We start from the raw sequence: 20,914 nt of genomic DNA, 5'->3' as shown, positions 1-20,914 counted from the left end.
AGATGTGTGAGTAAGAGCAATAGCAGAGAGCTTTCTCTCTGACTGGGAATGCTTTTCTTGAAAGAACTGCACAGTGTTGCTTCAGTAATCTCATTCCAAGAGATAAGTGCTAAGCATATCTTTTCAAAAGCTTAGACTGTAAATATTTTTCTGCCACCAAAATGCATCGTCTCACAGTTAAAGCTTTTTATATCATTTTAAATATGTTCACTGCAGTTAGTGTTTTTGCACTTTAATTACTAAGAGGATGCTGTAAAAATACAAACTGGGGCAGTAAAAGGATGTTCATTACCTAGCTGCAGAATCATCCCCAGTCCCATCTGCAGAAACAGAAGGCCTATTATTTTAGCATGCTATTCACTATTCCTGTGGCCACTCGAGTGGGCCATATTAGCATTATGCCATATGTCCCTATATAAAGCATAGACCCATATATGCAAACAGAGGCAGTGACATTCGGGGAGTGGGGGAGGGGTGTGTTAGATACTGTTTAGCAGCAGTGTCCCCTTCCCCAAGAAAATCTAGTATAGCCCAATAATTAATGTTGAGTTTAAAATTTAACTTCCAAATTAATTAATTGCACAAAAAGAGAATATATGAATTAATAGCCCTGTCACCCTTTAGTGTCCACTGAAAAATGGAATCAAGATTAATGGTGCATGGGTCATATGTAAAATATGGTTCATGAACTAGATTGCTAAAGCATTTAATTTGCATTTCATTAAGGCACAATCAACAAGTAGTGTACAAAAATAGGTATGGATAAATGATCAACTACAGTAGTTAATGCAGCTGGTGAAAGATGTTTACAAGGAAAGCTACCATTTCACAGAGACAGTCCCACTTAGAGACTTAGGCTTCACTGCATTGTTTTTGTGCCTACTGGCTGTCATTTCGCACATAGTGACAGTACCTATCTGTTGTAAAAAACATATATTGATTTGTATCACACAGTGGATTTCAGCAATTAATGATGGCTATCCAGCTCTGGCTGGAACCAAGTCCATGACTGTTGTAGCTATGATCAGTGCACCTGAGAAAAAAGTGAAAGTGCTGATATTTTGAAGAATGTTTTTCTTTATACTGTTTTGCCATGTGACATGACTGAACTCAGTTGAGCTGAGTTCAACTCTCAGTAACAGCCATCCATGATCTTATGTCCACATGAGAACATGGGCAGTTGGCACTCTCAACAGACATGTTCAGCTGTCCTATGATGATGTTTGAATGGCAGCTCAAAAACATGTGGTGCCTGGCTAAACATGTCAGAGAGCTACAACCAGCTAGTTATTTTCAGTAGCTAGTTCCCATTTGTAAATTATAGTCAGTCAAGTGTATTATACTTAGAATCACACATGCATGTGTTACTCATCTGTTTTATTGTAACAGTAACACATGAAAGAGTGGGCATATATAGTACTGATGGCTGGGTAAACGGATTTACAAAGAATAAAAACCCTACATACATATATAGATACATATAGATTTTGCATTAAGGAGCTGGAAGACACACACACGGTGAAGTCAAGCTCTTTCACACCTCCCCCTCCCACCCTGTCACCCTTCTTCTATCTCTCTCTCTCTCTCTCTCTCTCTCTCTCTCTCACGCTCTTTCTCTCTCCACTGTCTCTGGTGTGCTCAGTATTAGCTTTATGTGTTTCTCTCTCACCCCCTCTCACTCACACACTCCATTCCACTTGGACAGAGCTCTGAGGACTTGGCAGGCTTCTCTCTCTGCTACCTGTCTCCCTTAAGAACGTCTCATATTAACCTGTTCTCCAGGAGAATCCTCTGTCTCCACTCTAAATGGCACTCCACAACGCTGGACTTGAGAATGAGGAGCAACAGAGGAATAACTGACCAAGACAAAGAGAGGAAAGAGAGCAGGAGAGACAGGAAGAGGGATTCCCCTGTGTTCGGAGTAAACCAAAGAGACAGCGGTAAGCACAGTCTGCTGCTTTTAATAAAACAAAAAAAATCTGAAGCAAAGTGTATAACCTGTTTTAACCCAGTTTGAAGTGCACATATTATCAGCATTAGAGAAGAGAGCATAGTTTGTGTAGAGTACTGTATCGAGTACATGGAGATGCGTGAAATTTGTACATTTTATTTTAGACCAGTTTGTCATGCAGTGATCAGGAAGGTCAGTAGCTGAACTCTGACATATCCATTTAGTTTATTCTTATTCTTAGCCAAGTGTATACTACTCTCCCCGCATTTTTTATCTGCCATAGATAAACTCTCTGTATCTCTCTTTCTCACTCTCTGTCCCTCCCCACAGTATTTTCTTTTTACTTTCATATGTTGAAGCAAATAGTTTTCTGTGAGTCTTTGTGTTCCAAAAGGTGTGTTGTGTGTGCATGCTTTTGTTCTTCCCCCCGATCTCTGGTGCACTGTGCGTGTGTGCTGTTCCGCTTTCCTTTGGCTGCACTAATTAGGCTGGATTGGCACACAGAGCTGTGGTGGTAACTTAGAAACAGACATGTCGGAGAGCTCACTGGAGCACATATACATGTACACAGGCAGCGACATGCACACACAAACACACCAGAGCTACACATATAACCCTATCATTAATGCACTTGCAGGCATTCTTATTATTTATTATTTATTTTCTGTTAGAAATTCTCTCGTGAGTTGTGTGCATGTCTGAGAAGGAGAAAAACACATAAACTGACAGAGATAAGAGGGTGCTAACAAGCATCCCAAATGTATGCAGGGAAAGGATTCTGTTTTAAAACAATTAACATGTCCTTTGATAATAACACGCATTACTGCACTGCACCGAACTTGGAAGCATAATTTTTTGAAGTGCTACATTTTGAAATTAACACATCATGAATGACTCATGTTATTACCTACTATATTTACTCTCAACAAAAACCAGCACAGTATAAGCATATTTCCTGTTTTATGCATTGCAGCTTATCAATAATATCTAACAAAGAAAAAAGGAGCAAAAAAATCTGTAGACAGAAAGTTCACTTAAATATATCTTTAGACATATATTTTATTGTCTGTATGTGTCCTTTTTTTCTGAAATGAATGTGATGAGCAGTGAAGTTTTCAGTTAGTTCCAAATAGGGCTCTACCTAATAAATGACTCAACATTTCCTCCTATTAATTAATCTCAAAATAACATTACAGGGACAGCTTATCTTTAAAAACAGTCCCATTGTTATTCCGTGGAAATGTTTATGTAGATTTTGCAAAGATTGAAAACTTGTGGAATAGAATGTTATGTTACATCTTGAAGTATCACTAGTCACTTCAGCTATGAAGAACATTCCAACAAAAATTACAACAAAGGAAAATAAACAGACAAAATGCATTGCAATTACCCATTTACAACAGCAAAGGACACATCAGCAAAACACTTTAACATTAAACCTGACAGAATGACAAAACAAAACATCCAAATATTTGATCATTTTCAGTTAGGCCCATAATGCATAATGAATTTCTTTGTAATAATACACATTAATGGTGATAAAGATGATAGGACAAAAGTGAGCTGGCTGGGGGGTGGGGGGTGGGGGGTACATATGGGGCATGGACATCTAATTAGGAATAGCAGGAAATCCTGCGTGAGTCACTGACCTCTAATGAAGATGTATACAGTACGTGCATCTGAATCCACTAGTGTCCAGCCACAGGAAATGAGATAGAGTCCAATTTTATATATATATATATAATGGAGTGAAGTACACTGCAGTGAAGTTTCTTTCATTAGCTGTGCTCTAAAATCTGTGTGGTAGTATACTGGAATATTCCTCTGCTGCTTTGTTCCCAGATCCATCTGTGACTACCTCACACTCAACAACCAATTTTTTATAAACATTTTTAATTAGAAACACCTTTCATAGGGTAGGGTCTCTCCTCTCGCCCTTCAGCAATGTCAGGTGCTGTAAACAGGACTGTTACTGTTGATGGAAAAAAACAAACAAACAGTGATACAGGATTGAATGTGGACAAATTGTGCATTGCAACAGATGTAAAAAATGTGGACCAGTAGCACCTGATATACCTAAGAGTTACCAGTAGGTGTATGTGCAAGCTATGTGTTTATAATAAAGTGGCACTGAGGGTTTAACAAATTCTCTTTTAATTGCCCTGTTCTTGAAGCCCTGTACACCAGACGCAGCAGTGCTCTTCCAAGTGTGACAGTGGTCTAGGGGTCGGTCTCTCATCTCTGATCCATCCACAGCCAGCACACTGATAAGCACCATTATAAAGCTCCAAACGAGTGGGTGGAAGCCACTTATCGGCTGGATCAGTCCACCTACCACTTTGACATTTTTCGTTAAGGAGGAATTGCAACTCTTTTGCCAAAAGCATGCTAACCACAATCTGACATTAAATGACCAAGTAAGGGTAGGGTTTTCACTTTTTCCTGCAGTACATCCACAACTCAGAGGAGACAGTTCTTTAACTCTTGTGAGCCCATTAGTTTAGGGTGACCCATACTTGAATAATGACACATAAAATCCCTTAATTAGAAGACACTGCATATGTATTCAAGAACGTATTTTGATCATCTTAAATTATGCACAATACATGTTGCTTCTCTATGGTGCATGAGCAAGTGCTGTGCATGAGTTAATTTTCCTCAATGAATACATGAGTTAATACATGAGACAAGGATGATTCTTGATGGTACTTGTTTAGTGCATAAATCAATGCAGAACATGATATTTTCAATACTATTTGTGGTTTTATATCACCAGTTGTTGTTTTGAAAGGTGGTTGAGTCTCATTTATTTCCTATATGGGTAATGGTATTTAATGCTTTCCTTGCATCCACTTATCTTTCCATTTCCTCCTAAAAGCATTGTTGCAATGAGACAGCTGTACTGTAACCCCCCACCAACCACTCACTAAAGAAGTTCTGATAACTTTCTGGTATCTAATTGTTTCCTGCCTAATGGACAGTAATATGATCGCCATGTTGATCTCAGATGAGTTTAACTGTGGAAGATCCTAGGAGAATCAGGCAGATAGACTGACCTTAAGCATAAGAGTCCTACACTGATCCTTTATCAGTTTAACATGAAAAAAGAATTATGTATAGAAAAAGAATTATGTATAGAAAACATATTATGACTGCCACAACCATTGCTAATGATTCTATCCATAGAAGTGTATCTGACAGAAAGGCAGCATATCTACTGTAATCATTTACACTGCTCCTTTTGGGTAGATATATTTTAATTCAGTGGAACAGGTACACAGTATTTTTATGCTTCTAGCATATCAGATCTGAGTTGTCGCAGTTCTTATTCACAATATAATTTTGAAGTGGTGTCACAAAGAAGGAGAAGGATTATAAGGAGGTCTTCATTTTGCCTATATCAATTAAATGCATAAGCATGTAGATAAATACCTTTGTTTCTATGGAAACAGAATCAAGCTGTAGAATTAATTACTGTAATAATAGGCAAAAAAATATCTATTTCAGATGACATATGTCCAGTTTTCAGAGAAAGCAATTGCTTTTTTAAAAATAGGGCTTGTGAATAATCACAGCTATACACACACACACACACACACACACACACACACACACACACACACACATACTGAGTAATAATTTCCTATCACTTGATCCAAAACGCTATTCCAGTTCACATTATCTTTCATTTTTATGTCTAAATAGGATTTATCAATAAAAATAGGAAAACTATAAATGTAATAAGTGTAATAAGTGCTAAATAACACATCTCTATAAATGTTTTAAAGTGATGGGTGGTAAAGTGTTGGAGTAAAACATTGCCTTCTGCAATGCTTTCAGTGTACCCTAGCCATGTTTCATTTAAGGCAGCATTTGGTTTTGTGCTTTGTCACTTTTTATAACAAGAAATTCCCAAGATGGTATGCATTCCCAAGATGATATGTAAGCTCTTTGGGTCATTTCCATTTATCTGAATTATTTACAGCCATGGACAAGAAAAAAGCCCACAATACCTTCAATACCTACAATGGCGTTCCTTGTGTTCGTTTTGCAATCTCAGTGTGTTTGCAGACCAACTTTGTTAAATATTTATAGTTCATATGTAGTCAGTGACAGCAAAGCAAGAAGAACAAACCTGATCAGCACCCTTAAATACTTTGTAAAATATTCAAGGAATCCTAGTTAATTTTCAGTTTGCAAACACCTTGCCCTGGTAGGAATCCTCTGTTACTCAAGATACTAATCTACATTGTCTATTAGTTGCAGTGGGAGAGTTTAATTTAGGATGGTTTAGGAGAGTTTGAATTTAGCCCTTGAATTTAGCTTCTAAGGCTCTGGGACAATATGTTCACATTCTCTCTCTCTGCTCCCTGATTATATAATAATTCAGCTTGTTAAACGATAACAAGTGAGTCCTTTGGGTGGTGTCAGGTATAGACACGATAGCCCCTGAGAGTCTATGCATGCTTTTACAGATTTAATCAAATTACTGTAACTCCATGAACAGATGTTATTTGTCATTTGGGGACAATAATTTTTTTCTCACAACAGGAAATTCATAAGAATAAGGGAATCTTCAGTGTTTGGGTCTATATTCTCCTTTAAGAGAATCTCTAAGATTTTTCTGTATGTATTATTTCTATTATATCATCTACTTTCTGTATGAAGTCAGGTTTCAATAACAGGCCTTCATCTTAGAATATCAGTCTGACATAATCCTCTGGGCCATTTCTAGTTCAAAGTTTAAATTAAAAGCACTGTTAGTTCTACTGTTGTTTCCCCAGATTATTTTCCAAACCTCACTTTGGTAAAACAGCAACTAGCATGAGAGTGTCTCACTGAAAGGGCGAAGTACAGTATATATGTGTTTTTAGGGTACAAGACAAGTGAAAGGGTGTAAGTATGTATATGTTTGTGGGGTGCAGAACAAGTGAAAGGGTGTAAGTATATATATGTTTGTGGGGTTGAAACAAAGTTGAACAATAATGTGGTTTACTTATAGTGTGGTTTACTTATAGTGGCATTTACATAACTCCACTGTACAAAAGAGCTATACTCATAAAAAAACAGATCCTTGAACATCACTACTAACTTGTTTAAGATGAATGTTCTTATTATGGTGCCAATTCTGGAAGCTCAAGACAGTAGAATGAATTTTTAACTTTTCAGAACGTTAGTGATGCTGACCTAAACAGGACATTAGGATTTAATTATCCACAGCCAAAATATTATGTTCTGCATCTGGACCTCCTGATTTTACATTATCCTCACATTTGATCCCCGCTCTCAATATGGTAAATATGAGACAGAACATAATGGATTGCAGTTCTAATAATGAAATAATACAGGGATTTCTTTTTCTAAAAAATAAAAAAAAACAAATTCACAAATTGCATGTATGACCCAGCAGGAAACAACTGATCGTTCCACCTCTGTCAAATAATCACCACTGCAAGCCAAGGGTGAGGTGATCCAGAGAGTGGACATGGAGGGAAAAGTTCCTGGAATATATAGAGGAAACAATGCTCCAAGTACTCCACCTTCAGAGCTCAAAAGAACTAGGCTTAGTATGATAACCGTAGTACAATGAAGTGTTGCAACCATAAAAACTCAGCAGATCTGTGGGAGGATTGGAGGTGTCAACTGAACATTCACAGTGCGTCAATCTATATGTTCGACCACATATCAAACTTTTTTTTAAAAACTACAAAACAACATTATGCCCTTTAAACCACATAACAAGAAAAGATCATCACAAATGCTATTTTCCATTTCCAAAGCTCGCTGTTGGCTAGCCCTCTTGATGCATGAGATATGACCGATAACCTGATTATGCCAGGATTGCTGTTTCCAATGAAAGTGAGTCTGTTGGGTTTTTGGAAAGGAGGTTACACACAAATAAGTATAATTTAATAACAATTCATTTGTTAATGCTACTTATTTTTAGTTTATTTTATTAAAATTGCCACAGAGGTGTAGGATCCATGTAAATATATTTTGTAATGCAGACTGACTAGAAGGATGGTTACCAATCACACAGATGGATAGATGGAGAGAGTACTTTATTTATCCCCAAAGGGATATTTTTGAGTCTAGGCAAGCACACTTTCTTTTTTTACATAATGAATCCCATGTGAAATCTGGCTAAGACACATATAATCGATTTTAAACCTGGTAGTTATAAACCTACTTCAGTGTTTTATTAGTATGCAGGAATTTCATTGCTTGTAATACTGCTGACATTTCATTTTTCGGCTTTTGTCAACAATCCACCAGTTATAGTTTACTGATTTTAGAATATAGTCAAATGTAGTATCTACTAAAGATATCCTTTCTATCATTTGTCTGTATTGTAGTCACCATGCAGACAAATGAGAGAAAACCTCTGCTTGTCCTCTCCACCAGTGAGATATGATTTAACAGAAAACAAAGCATAAAACACAGCAGAAGCACATAACCAAATCATTTCCTTCCATCCACTCTCCATGTTACTAACCTCATTTGGCCACCATGCTTATTGAACCACACACCATCTCCCAGAAGCTTGCATGTCAATGAGTGTCATTAGTGTCTCTGTACCATCCCTATCAAAACCTGGCTGTAGTTCCTACGGATGACTGCCTGGTTTAACAAAATAATAAAATCTCTATTATAAGTCAGCTAAAATCTAATCGGACTATTAAGAAGGTCACAGACATAGAGTTATTATTATGTGGTGGCAAATAAGAGAAAGCAGAGAGACAGTGAGAAAGAGCTCTTGTGTGTGTGTGTATGTGTTTCAGCCCCGATTCTTCCCAAACAACACCCCCTCCATCCTCATTCCCTTGGGTGGACTTGGCTAGAACAGGGCTGCTGTCTGATTGACATGTTGTGATTTGTTTTTAGGCTGTACAGGATAATGAGGATACAAGCATCAGAGGCAGATACTGTGTGCAAACACAGACACTGCTGTCCAGACATGACATTCAGAGCTGCAGACAAAAAGGACAGAAATGCAAAATTGAGGCCTGGTGAATATCATGAAATATTACCCCAAACGTCAGTGAATGCAACAAAAACACATTTATTTTAAGTAGCATATAGAAGATAATTATAGGCAGATGCTATTTACACTAAAGTGTAAATTACAGCATAGCTCTGTCTACACTAAGTGTACATAGTAACTGCAGTTTCAAAGTGTAAATAGAATGCTATTGTTATTTATATCAAGTGTGCATATGTGTGCATAGAAATATTACACTATGCAAACTAAGTAAAATTTTATTTTATGCAGTGTGAAAATAATGGCTGATGCTATTTAAAACTTAAATAATGTTCCAAAGAACATGCCTTTTACCATTTGCAGTTCATATACTAAGTTCGCTTTAGGTTGCTTTTTTAAGGTTGCTTTACAAGAGTGCAGGTGGGAAAAATCAGTGAGCAGAAGAATGAAAGAATAGAGGTAGGTTTGAGTTGAACTTTGAAGGGTGATAGAAAGTGAAGAAAGTGAAGAAATTGTGGTGATGTGTTCCATAATTTACAAATAAACAACTGCAACACATTAATCACTTGGTCTGAAGGTGTAATAAAATGTGTTTTGTTGAAGAAAGTAAAATTTAGAGGACAGGACATTATTCAACCTACATAAATGACAGCTTGTTCGGGGTTGTGTGTTTCAACATGGTCTCTACAATCTGAAATTGTATACACAAAGACATATGACATTAGCAGCTTAATATTTATACCTACATTGTAACTACACTCACTGTCCATATAATCAGGTCAACTTATTATAACAACTGAAATGGTGTTTAATCATAAATTAGTCTACTAACGATAGCTATGGGAGTGATGCTTTAGTAGATTTTAAATCTAAAATAAATGCTAATTTAAATGCTATTCTTATTCACAGATTTATCTAGCCAGCCAGACAATGAAATTAACCTCACAGCCTAATTATCCCAGTGAGTAAGCCATCACATAGCTAGCTAGCTAGCTAGCTATGGTAATGTCAATCCCCAAAATTACTTGCATTCTACAATCACTGACAGGATATAACCCATCTGAATGAATGATCTGAATCAGATCTAACTGATCTAGTTACCTAGCTAACTAATGTGTTTAATAACGAACACTGAATGCAACTGAAAATACAATCCTCTTGATTTCTGTAACTTACCTTAATGTTATATGTAAGTATGTTAGCTTACTTTTGTAGTATACTGCCAAAACAGAAACCAAAAATAAAGTAGCTATAAATAATACATTTTCATATGTGGAAGTCTGAGATTCCATTGCTGTTATTGGAACATAATTTGCAAGGTGGCGTTAGTAGAAATAGTCAAGCTGTGTGATTAATTCTTTTGGAGGATAGGAGGTTACATTCAGTGCATCAAAAATATTTACATCACATATCTAGTACAAGATGAAATTGGAAACAACAAAAGTCTAAGCCATTAAGCTTTAACTAGGCTTTAAATTTAACATGAAACAACACCAATACATTATTTTGATAGAAATATTCAAAACCATTTAAGAGGAGCGCTAGCAATGCTTTGTATTGTGTATGTGCCACAGAGGTAATTGGGGAAATACAGAGCAAAGAGCAGTAAAGAAGAACTGTATTATGTAAAAATGTATTTGAATGAACCATGCTGCCAAGGTAATAATTAAGGAAATATAAAGCCAAGCCAGTAACAGGAACAGTCTATCATTACCAAGAATAAAGCGTTGGAAGACTAGCACCCGGTCAAAATCATATTCAATAGAACAATCAAAAAGAAATTATAAAATGTAATGAAATTGTGAACCCTGGAATGCAGAGGTGCTTGAAGAATAAAATGCCATTTTTAAACCAAATATTTGCTTTGATGCCATCTTTAGCATTTGAAAAGCATAGTGTCACAGCATCACTTTTACCAACAATATCCAGTTGAGTGAACAAAAATGGCTTAAAAAACCTCAAATATTAGTATAATCAATGAAAGAGAAACAATAAACTTTGCTTGAACTGGTCTTACTTTGAGATCAAGTTCAGATCAGTGTTAAGAGAAATTTAGTCTCAGACATGGTATAGAATTTGACCTTCCTTCAAAGTAAATAATAGAGATCTAATACCCATTTATTCAAAAGAAAAAATCTCATATTCTGTCCAGGATCAATTTCAAATTCAATTTTCCCTTATTTACTTTCCTTTTATACAATGTTTCAAAGAAATTGAAAAACCTTTATTTTGTGAACATGTGGTTATTTGATTAGCCTAATTTAACTGAAGTTTGGGAGAAAGACATTGCCTGATAGTCAAGGCATCGTTTTGAAGTTGAATGTGTCATTTCACAGGAAAACAACATGTAGAAGGAGGAGTACATCTGGAAAGGAACTCACTTTCCAGTGTTTAGAAACACACAAAATTCTAAAAAGGTTTTTTTCTGTTTTTACCTACTCATCAAACTTATAAAGAAATCTAGAATTGAACAACTGCCTTACCCCTCCAAAATGTCCTATGGCTTCAGGAGAGGGGACTCATTAGAAAGTAACAGAATTGTATCTTGTGAATGTAATTTTGACAACTCTGCCCACTGCTAACGAACCTCGATATATATCAATATTTCAGTCCCCATTTTCGGCATTTGGCAGATGATCTTCTCCAGAGTGGCTGTGTGCTCCCTGGGAATTGAACCTTGGTTTTAGCACCTTGCTCTATCAGATGAAATACAGGAGCACATTTCCACACTCCCTTAGGCAGTCGAATAGCAATAACGTTTACCAAGCTGCCTATAAATCAATCATATCTGAAGTCAAACACAAACATTTAAACTCTGTCATCACTTAGAGCTGTTACCTGATGACTGTTAAGTTCATTGTACAGTAAATGTTGGGATTGGAGATCTCCAGTATTAGAAACTTGTCTAACATAAACCAGGAGACTGAATTTTTCTTCATATTTTTTGTTTATTTGTGCGCTTGTACTACCTTCAGATCAGCATTCTCAGCAGTTGGCAATCTTCAGTTAGCCAGTCCAACATAAACCTAGCTACACAGTAAGATTTTGAACCTAAGCACAGAGACCAGAGCAGAGTGGAGAAAGAGTGAATGGAGTGGGGGTTAAAAATGTGGAGTAGATTAAAAAGACTTGCAGGCTGCCAGGAAGTGTTTTCACCTCTGACCTTGGTGTGTTTTGTCATAGAGACATATAGAATAAGAATTGTACCTCACTCACTGACAGGCCTAAGCATAAACCTGTCATTAAAAATAAGAAGGTATGTGGCACATATAGGTCACATTGAACATGTAATTATAGAATCCGAGATCTACGTCAATTATTAAATACTCAGGAGTTGGAGGTAGGTAATTAAAGACTGATTGTTTCCTTCATTGGCCATTAGATTGGGTCATTGACGGGCATGTCATCAGTGCTGTCATGTTTAGTTTCTCATTATATGTAATCTACTTAGTAATAATTGGCCTAATGGGTAGTGTCAAGATATAATCTCCTTTCTTAGACTATTTTTCTTTTAAAATTCCCATTCTCTCCAACTGTAAATGAATGGACATATTACCATTCATTTTCTTCCAAAGGAAGCATGAACCATAATGTACACAGATTGCCCATGGTGAGCTATTTACACCTTCATACTTTCTTCCTTCCTTACATATGCACACCCACCCTGCACCATATCTTCCCCCGTTGTCTCTTCTGTGTATCCTCTGTGCTTATATCTGTTCTGTCCTTTTGCTAGGACATCCAGCATTTCTGTTTGAGAGGAAGCAGTGTAGGTTTCCAGTGAAAATTCACAGTTCTGTCTCTCCTAATTGTCCACCATCAAGCCCCATCTCAGACATCACATCAGTGTGGTCTGCACTCAGAAAATAACAAGTTGATTGCCACAGTGGTATTCGTTTAACATTTTTCAGTGATGAAGGTAGCCTTACATGAAACCAAAACATGATTTTTACCATTCAGCATGCACTCACCATTTTAGCAGTTTATCATTTGTCAGGTATGTCTAAGGAGACATGAAACCACTGTAATGACAGTGCCTAAAAAAATTTGATAGCATATATTTTACATTAATTACTTTCTGTGGGTCTTATTAAATGCTGGCCAGTAGATGCAATAGTACTCATGAAGAGATGGTGAAAACCCTTCCATCAGTTTGAATGGAAAACAGCCCATACTACTTCAGAGACTACTACTCACTCTTGTTTTTCTCCTTTACACATGGGTATACATTCCTTTGACTTGTCTTCCTGTCACATCTGTCACTTGATTACAACATAGAGTACTTCATCTGTGAGGGATTTCTCTTTCTCACACTGTGTGTGTGCATATTTGTGAGTTCATCTTCAGTAGGTCCATTGCATTATCCTAACTGTATTTTTAACAGACAACACTGTGCTTATAGAAGAGAATCTGAAGGATACGTTTTGTTTGAATGTATGAATGAATGAATTTATATAGCTACTTTCAAGGAATCCAAGGTCACTTTACACACACAGCTTTTACATCCAGTCACATGCTGGTGAGACCAGCATCCAATGTTTTTGGACTGTAGGAGGAGACTCACACAGACACAGGGAGAACATGGAAACTTCAAACAGATAAGGATTCAAACCCAAGATTCTAACAATGAGAGGCAAGTGTGCCGACCACCAAGACACTGTGCTGCCTCTAAAATCTAATGTCTCATTGTAAAGATTCCTGGGATATTCCTAGACATGAATAAATGGACAAATGAAGGCCAAATGCTACACTGATGAGAGAGAACTTTATGTTGCAGCTGATGGAAACCAGTAAAGGCCTCAGAGAACTCAGGAGAAAACACTATGCTCCTGTCCCTAATGAAGAAACTAGCAAATGTACACATAAATCTGGAGAACAAAACCCAGAAACATGTTTTTTGCACTTTGCACAGAGGTTATGTAAATGTTCTGTCATCCACAGAACAGCAGCAGTGACTGTTAACACAAGGAAAACTGGAGACGCTGACTGAGGAACAGGTGCAGCTCTCTTATGTTCCTGTACTCTGCTGCTTTGCTGCCTCATTACATGGATTTTGTTACATGCAGGCAGTTTCTCCACTGAAGTGGAATTCCTCAAATACTCCATAAGTACAGGCTTTTAAAAGAACAAAAAGGGGACACCACTGCAGGAGGCAACCTAATACCAAGTTAAATCAAATGACTTCTGTATACATCACAAAACACACTGCAATAAATTTGTGTCGTCTGTTGTAATGTTGTAAAAAGTCTGTGTTAAAAACAGAAGTCTACCAAGAAGTACTACATGACAAACTGCCAGAGAGAGAAGGATGGCTTTGAAATGACACAGTAAAAAGAGCAATTTTCTTGGAAAGTCCTTTCATTGATTGAGCCACAGCAAAAACAGTAGGCTGTTTATATTCATCACACACACAGAAGCTGCAGTTATGGCCCCCGTTATTTGTGAGACCTCTAAGGGGTCAAGCTGATGTTCAGACAACAAAAACATCATGAACTGGGAAAATGCGGACTACACCTTGGGCCTCCATTGTTAAAGATGCAAAAAGCAGTGAGACTTAGACTTCCTTTTGTGACTAATTAGTAGTGTGAATGTCAAAGCAGAAATGTGGTTGTTTTAAGTGTATTTAATAATCTTCTCTATATTATTTGTAGTTATTCTGTATTACAGCTTGCTTCTGTATTGTTACAAGCAATTACTGTAAGGGAGATATTCAGCTATCTGAATCGTTGTGAACTCTTTGATGAATTTACCAGCTTTGGTGACCCTTAATACCCATGGGAAATTACCAGGCATAATAGCAGTGTAAGGTAGACACTTTGAATTACAGCTTTTCTCTTTTAATGTGTTTGTGTAAATGGATCACACTTTCATTCTAGATAATTTTACACACTAGAAATGCACCTTATAAAAGAGTTTTAGTGCATTTAGAGTTTTAGTGCATTGTTAAAGCTGTAATATATATATAAAATTTGGGCAATAGTATTTTTTCATGTTGATCACATTCAGAGAACTTGGCACAAATAAACAAATGCATAGTTTATAGAACAAAAATGAACAGATTTCTAACTCTAGCTCCATAACTGATCTCTAAATCGAACAGGTGGCCTGTCAGGTTGCTGCAGCCATGACCAGAATGAACCAGAGATGAAACAGGATGTCTGAGCTCATCTGAAGCTGTCTATCCTTCTTCCTCCCTCCTCCTCTGAGGGAGGACAAGAAGATGAGTGTCACTAACCATCAGTCCTTCAACATCCTGGCCATCATATTGTTCCTGCTTTCTACAACAGGCAAGAGTCTTGGCTTGGCACTACAAAAAGTGTGAAATGTTTATAGTATTTGTACGGATGCATGTTTTCTTTTGCTTGGGATTTGGCCTCTTGGAATGAACCAAATCTTGGTTTGAGTTCTTTGCTCCATGATTTCATGATATAATTTTTAAACTATCAAATCACAAACTGGTGACTACCAAGCAGTTAAGGCTGAAAAAAGGTTATATTTTACTATGATTATTATGTAATAAAATAAACAAGTGTCCATGTATTTGATGATAATCAGTCTACAGGATTCACAAAATCAGGTAACATAGTTAAAGCCTAATCAAACCACTATTCCACTTCCATTTTTAAACCAAGAAATATGATGGGCCTTCAGGTGAACACTATGGCTGCACTTGAAGTCAGAGAAACACACTGAACCAACAATATGATATATTTATGGAAACTTATGTGCATATAATGTATAAGTATAGTGATCAGTTTTCCCTTTTATGGTAAATGTTGAGGCTTTGATTTATTAATAAAGTACCACAGCAAGTATTACAAATGGACCAAGTTTGTATGAAAATATGTAGATTAAATGACAAATGGTCTTTTAAATCCACATGATTTGCTTCATCAAAGAAGGTTTTCCTAGTTTATTTGAAGAGGTGGAAATAGCAGCTACTTTTTTTCATTTTTCAGTTTCTTGTAAAATTAAGGTTGAAGCAAACCACTGTGGCAGCACAGAGCCTCTCTTCATGACCCCTCTTTTAGTATCCATGAATTTTCTTTTGAGTCATCTCAAATACAGCACATCAAAGACACCAGCTGTTGCCTTACTTTCATCTGAGGGGTAATGACCTGAGGTTTTCCTGCTTTCTGAACTGGTGCCTTTCAGATAATTGAATCATAGAAATGATCAACTCTAGATTTTGACACAGTTGTCTATGTTTGGACTTTACTACTCAAAGGGGGTTCAACCTGTTTCTTTAGTTCAGCGTTAGAGGTTAAATTTTGGTCAGACATGAAAGAGCTATATAAGATCCAGAGCACTGTGCTGATCACGCTGTCAGACAATTCTTAAAAGCATGATAACTGATTCACACTCTTCATTTCTTCAGGGAATCTCAGGCACTAAAAGAGCATTGTGAGCATTCTACCTTAATATCTGATTCTTAACAGTGAATAGAGTTTGGAGGATTTTATCCAGTATTCTCTGGCCACTCAAAAATATTGCTTCAAAAATGAATTTACACTCCACGATTGACAAATGTATACTTGTATGTAATATTTATTTAATCCATATTTGTATCTAGTGACTATATAATGAGTATATTCACTATTCTAGTTAATCGAGACTTCTTAGAATTTACCACAATTCTCATAAGTGAATTTGGTGATATACAGACTGCTTAATAAATATTAAAATAATCTGATAATAAATAGTGGGGGCTTTTTGTTTGTTTGTTTTTTTTTTTTACTGTATTGTACTTTTTCCTGCAGCTCTTTCTGCTCATTTTCGGGTGTGTGAGCCCTACACTGATCACAAAGGGCGTTATCATTTTGGATTCCATTGTCCTCGTCTCTCTGACAACAAAACCTATATGTTCTGCTGTCACCACAACAACACCGCCTTCAAATACTGCTGCAATGATACAGACTTTCAAGCTGTCATGCAGGTCAACCTTACAACCACTCTGGATGGTTTCGCACACAAGTAAGTCATTTCATGTGAGAACAAATTTCAGATATTTACTTTCAACTAGCCACAAGACAATATTTTATCACTTATGTTATCTTATTTAAAATTACTTTATATATATATATATATATATATATATATATATATATATATATATATATATATATATATATATATATATAGATAGATAGATAGATAGATAGATAGATAGATAGATAGACAGACAGACAATGTATGTGTCTCTGTTGTGTATATTTGTAAATATCTGTTTCTAAAGGATCCACATCATTCAAAGTAAATATATTTTAATGTCATTTTTACATGCTTTTGATATTCCTTATATCCGGATCACAGCAAATTACTCTATATTAAGCCGTAGGTTTACAGGGCACAAATTAACACCTGTTGATGCATATTTTATGCTACTACATATTTTCCAGCTGGTGGCTGGACAGGCAGTTCTGTTATGTTTACACCTTCCTATTAAGAAAAAAGCAAATAGCCATCCAGACATATGTAAACTCCAGATGGTTGGAGGGCCTATATTGCCTATTTTAATCTACTTCAACAAATGACATTAGGATGCATATGTTGAAGCTTGTGGGATTAATAGCTTGACTCCCACCAAATGCATCCCTCACAATGCAGATAGCAAAGCATGATAAAAAGATAAATCTGTACCTCATGTGAAGATGGCATCTTATACTAATCTTAGAACAGCATCCCTATATAACAGTTTTGATATAAATGAGGCTGCAAATTGTATCTACTGAATAATACCAAGTGCATTACACAAAGTGTTTTGAAGATACATTTGTCCATGAAAATAATTACTTTTTCTAATAGCGCTGAAATTAAATCGACTACTGTATAAATGTTATGTTTGGATTGTACTTCTCCTCTGTGAGTCACTCTGAAAAAAAAAATAGCCAAGTGAATAAATGTAAATGTAAATTTTATGTAGATTCATCTAGATTAATGTATCACATCCCCCTGTTTTTCCATCTGAATAATATTAGAAAACAATGCTCTAGTTCCAATATATACACACACATACACACACACAAATATAAAAATATAAATTGACCAGAACAGATTGCCTACACTGGATAACTGGTTTAAAAAGCAGGACAGAATCATGTTGCTGCTTTGTCTAGTAACAGAAATGTTTCAATGCTTTTGTGGTCTCCTGCTCAGCACAGGTCCAACACTAATGGTCACACTGGACTGTACTCAGTTACACTTCTCTTGGGTATTAAAAGAGTTTTGTGTGAAGAAGGACAACCTGGTGAGAAGCCATTTCATTCACATTTGTGGTCAGCAGGACGTAGACAGTGATATTTACCACTGCCTTCAGGTTGAAGTTCCCGCAGTGCTGCTCACAATCACTCAGCAGTGGAGATATGGGGCTCAGTCAAAGCTATGCCACATATAATCATGTACAAACAATATTGAAAGGACAAACCTTTTAGTCACAAAGAGATTTGATCTAAACACTAGTATATAATTAACAATTATGTATCTAAAAGTCAGAACTGACATGTTATGCATTGGGACAGCGTGAAAACTGGCCCATTACAGTTTATACGACAGTTTTTTGCCTCAACTGAAACAATTACTTGTCTACCAGTCAGTGGTAGCTGCTTCTCCTCATTTCTCTTACTAGCCTAGTAGTCTCCATACCAGAAATGACAAGCTTCTGATTAACTCTGAGTCCTGATAAAGGTAAAATGGCCAACTCCCGTGGCCTTTTCAGTCCACTGGCTTCCATTCAACTCCCTTCTCTAACTAATACAGACAGCTTTCTGTTGTCTACTTTGCTGGTCCAGTAATTGGAAATAATCAGTAGCCAAGGTTTCGTCTTTCACAGCTATTCAGCTATTCATAAGCACTAATTTCACCACTTCTCCTCCATCCTAGGATTTGAGAGTGTGTAGTTCTGATACAAACCAAGGAATAGTAACTTCCTCAGTTTGAACACAAACAAACCAAACCTTGCTGGGGGATCCTAAATCTCTGGTATTTAGGGTGTCCAACCTTTCTGTTGAAATATACAGAATGTTTGTTAAGTCTACCAGTTTGTTAGAATGGTGTCATACTTTATTATTTGTTTTCACTTGAACTTTATTCCAGTTCTCTCACCAAAACAAGTTTTTTTCACATTATTAACATTACATGCCTTCACATTCTCAGAATTATCGATAATAAAACAAGGGTCAATACCCTTATTAGCTTCCAGATTGATCAGTGTCATGCTATCTTCTTTGCTATTCCTGACAAAATCCTGAACAGTGTTCATGCAAAACACAGCTGCTAGGGTTCTCACACACAGTAAAAAAAAAACCCTGCATATCACCCTTTCCTTATCAGATACACTGGTTACCAGCCTATTCTTGCATGAGGTTTAGAATTCTGCTTACTACTTATAAAGCCCACACTTGTCTCATCCTCACTTATCTCACAGAGGTCCAGCATTATTATATCACCCCTCATACTTTCAGGTCCTGTAGCAGCAGACTTACTGCTTGCAAGACCACACACCAGACTCTCTTCAGTGGCTGGCAGGTTGTTCAGTGCTTGAGTCCCCAAACTCTGCAGTTCACTACCCAATTCTGGCTGCAGTTGCTCTTCAGTTTCTTTTTGCAAAACTCAGCTGAAGACCTTACTCGTTCTTCTTGATTCAGCACTAATGTTTTCCATCTCCCTCTAAAGCATAGGATTTGTATTTCTTTGATCAACTGCAACGCAACCCTGGGTTTTAATAAAGGCACTAATATTAATAAAAGAAAACAAAAACTATTCACATTAGCAGAAATGGGAATGAAGATAATTGTAGCAAAGTTTAATAAAGCTTAAAACTTAAAGAACAGGGCCTCATTTGCCATAGTCAACTTAATGTTCAGATCATTTTAAATGAGAGAAAGAGTTTTCAGTGTAATACTAGCTCTATTGTTTAAAGATGATCTTTATTTTACAATGCTTTTGGGAAACCCCAGCCTAGAGCAGTTTAAGTGCTGCAAAGCCTTAAAGTTTTAAAATAGTAAGTAAATGTCCAGACAGTGTAAATCGAAAACAGAAGTTATTACCAATTCCAAAGGTTAACAAGACTAAAAAGTAGCTATAATGTATAATATGGTGAGCCTAAACAGCAGATAATTGTTTTCATTGCAATGTAACACAATATCACTTTTTGAAAATTTGTGCCGCTGTTGGGTAAACAAGTGTTTGTCTTCACATTTACATGTATTTATTTTTTTTATGCTTTATGGTAAAATAATACAGCATATGTTGTATTATTCGACTACACAAGTATTATAATTATTTATAAGGAGGAGGCTTAAAAGAGTGAACAAAATAATCTCCCTCTATTCATCTAACTTAAGGAAATATATTGGTATACCTTGAAAATGTTGATGCATTGCCACTGTAAAATGTAAACGCGGAAAAATAATGATGCATCATAACTCCTGTGTTTTCTCTCAGTAACTACACGGCTCTGGTTGGGGTGTGGATCTATGGATTTTTCGTCATGGTGCTGCTGGCGCTGGACTTTCTCTACTACTCAGCCATGAACTACGAGGTGTGCCGAGTGTACCTGGAGAAGTGGGGGCTAGGGGGCCGTTGGCTGAAACAAGCGCGCAGTCAGTGGCACAGGGCAGAGCTAGAGGAGAGCCAGGGCCAGCCTCCTCAGCCTGGAGCACCAGCAGGACTGCCACACTGCCCACAGCAGCACTGTCACAACCAGCCCAGACACAGCCTAAAGGCAGAGACCCAGAGCCCAACACACGCTGCTTACAACACATCAGTTGCCTGGTGAGTTGAAGCACACGTGACTTTTGTTGAGCACTAAAATTTATTTGAGGTGCTTGTTTACATCTGTTACTGTATTTTCTTTTTTATTTTACATTTTTTATGATCTCTACCCCATTAAAATTTTACACACACACACACACACGGAACAAACATACAGCAGCATTATGCAAGATCTGACCCATGTGACGGTAGCGGCACAGAGGAAGTGG

At 36.8% G+C, this 20,914-nt stretch overlaps 1 protein-coding gene across 1 annotated transcript; it reads left to right on the top strand.

Moving 5' to 3' along the window:
- Positions 1–1,702: 1,702 nt before the first annotated feature.
- On the top strand, positions 1,703–20,709 carry shisal1b (shisa like 1b). The gene is made up of 4 exons (XM_027029798.2): positions 1,703–1,940; positions 15,034–15,220; positions 16,694–16,907; positions 20,376–20,709. Exons 2-4 carry the CDS (start codon positions 15,154–15,156, stop codon positions 20,707–20,709), a joined length of 615 nt encoding a protein of 204 aa, XP_026885599.1. The 5' UTR covers positions 1,703–1,940; positions 15,034–15,153.
- The last annotated feature ends 205 nt before the right edge of the window (positions 20,710–20,914 follow it).

The sequence above is a fragment of the Electrophorus electricus genome, chromosome 2 (assembly GCF_013358815.1).
Source record: "Electrophorus electricus isolate fEleEle1 chromosome 2, fEleEle1.pri, whole genome shotgun sequence".
Classification (NCBI taxonomy): Eukaryota; Metazoa; Chordata; class Actinopteri; order Gymnotiformes; family Gymnotidae; genus Electrophorus; species Electrophorus electricus.
The sequence above is the reverse complement of the archived record's forward strand: the minus strand, read 5'-3'. Positions and strand labels throughout refer to the sequence as shown.

What these genes read in the sequence shown, in the direction of transcription:
- shisal1b (XM_027029798.2), top strand. Translation starts at nt 15,154, where the DNA reads ATGAGTGTCACTAACCATCAGTCCTTCAACATCCTGGCCATCATATTG. An exon ending in GTTCCTGCTTTCTACAACAG is followed by an intron (nt 15,221 to 16,693) that starts GCAAGAGTCTTG and finishes TTTTTCCTGCAG; the next exon opens with CTCTTTCTGCTCATTTTCGG. An exon ending in CTGGATGGTTTCGCACACAA is followed by an intron (nt 16,908 to 20,375) that starts GTAAGTCATTTC and finishes GTTTTCTCTCAG; the next exon opens with TAACTACACGGCTCTGGTTG.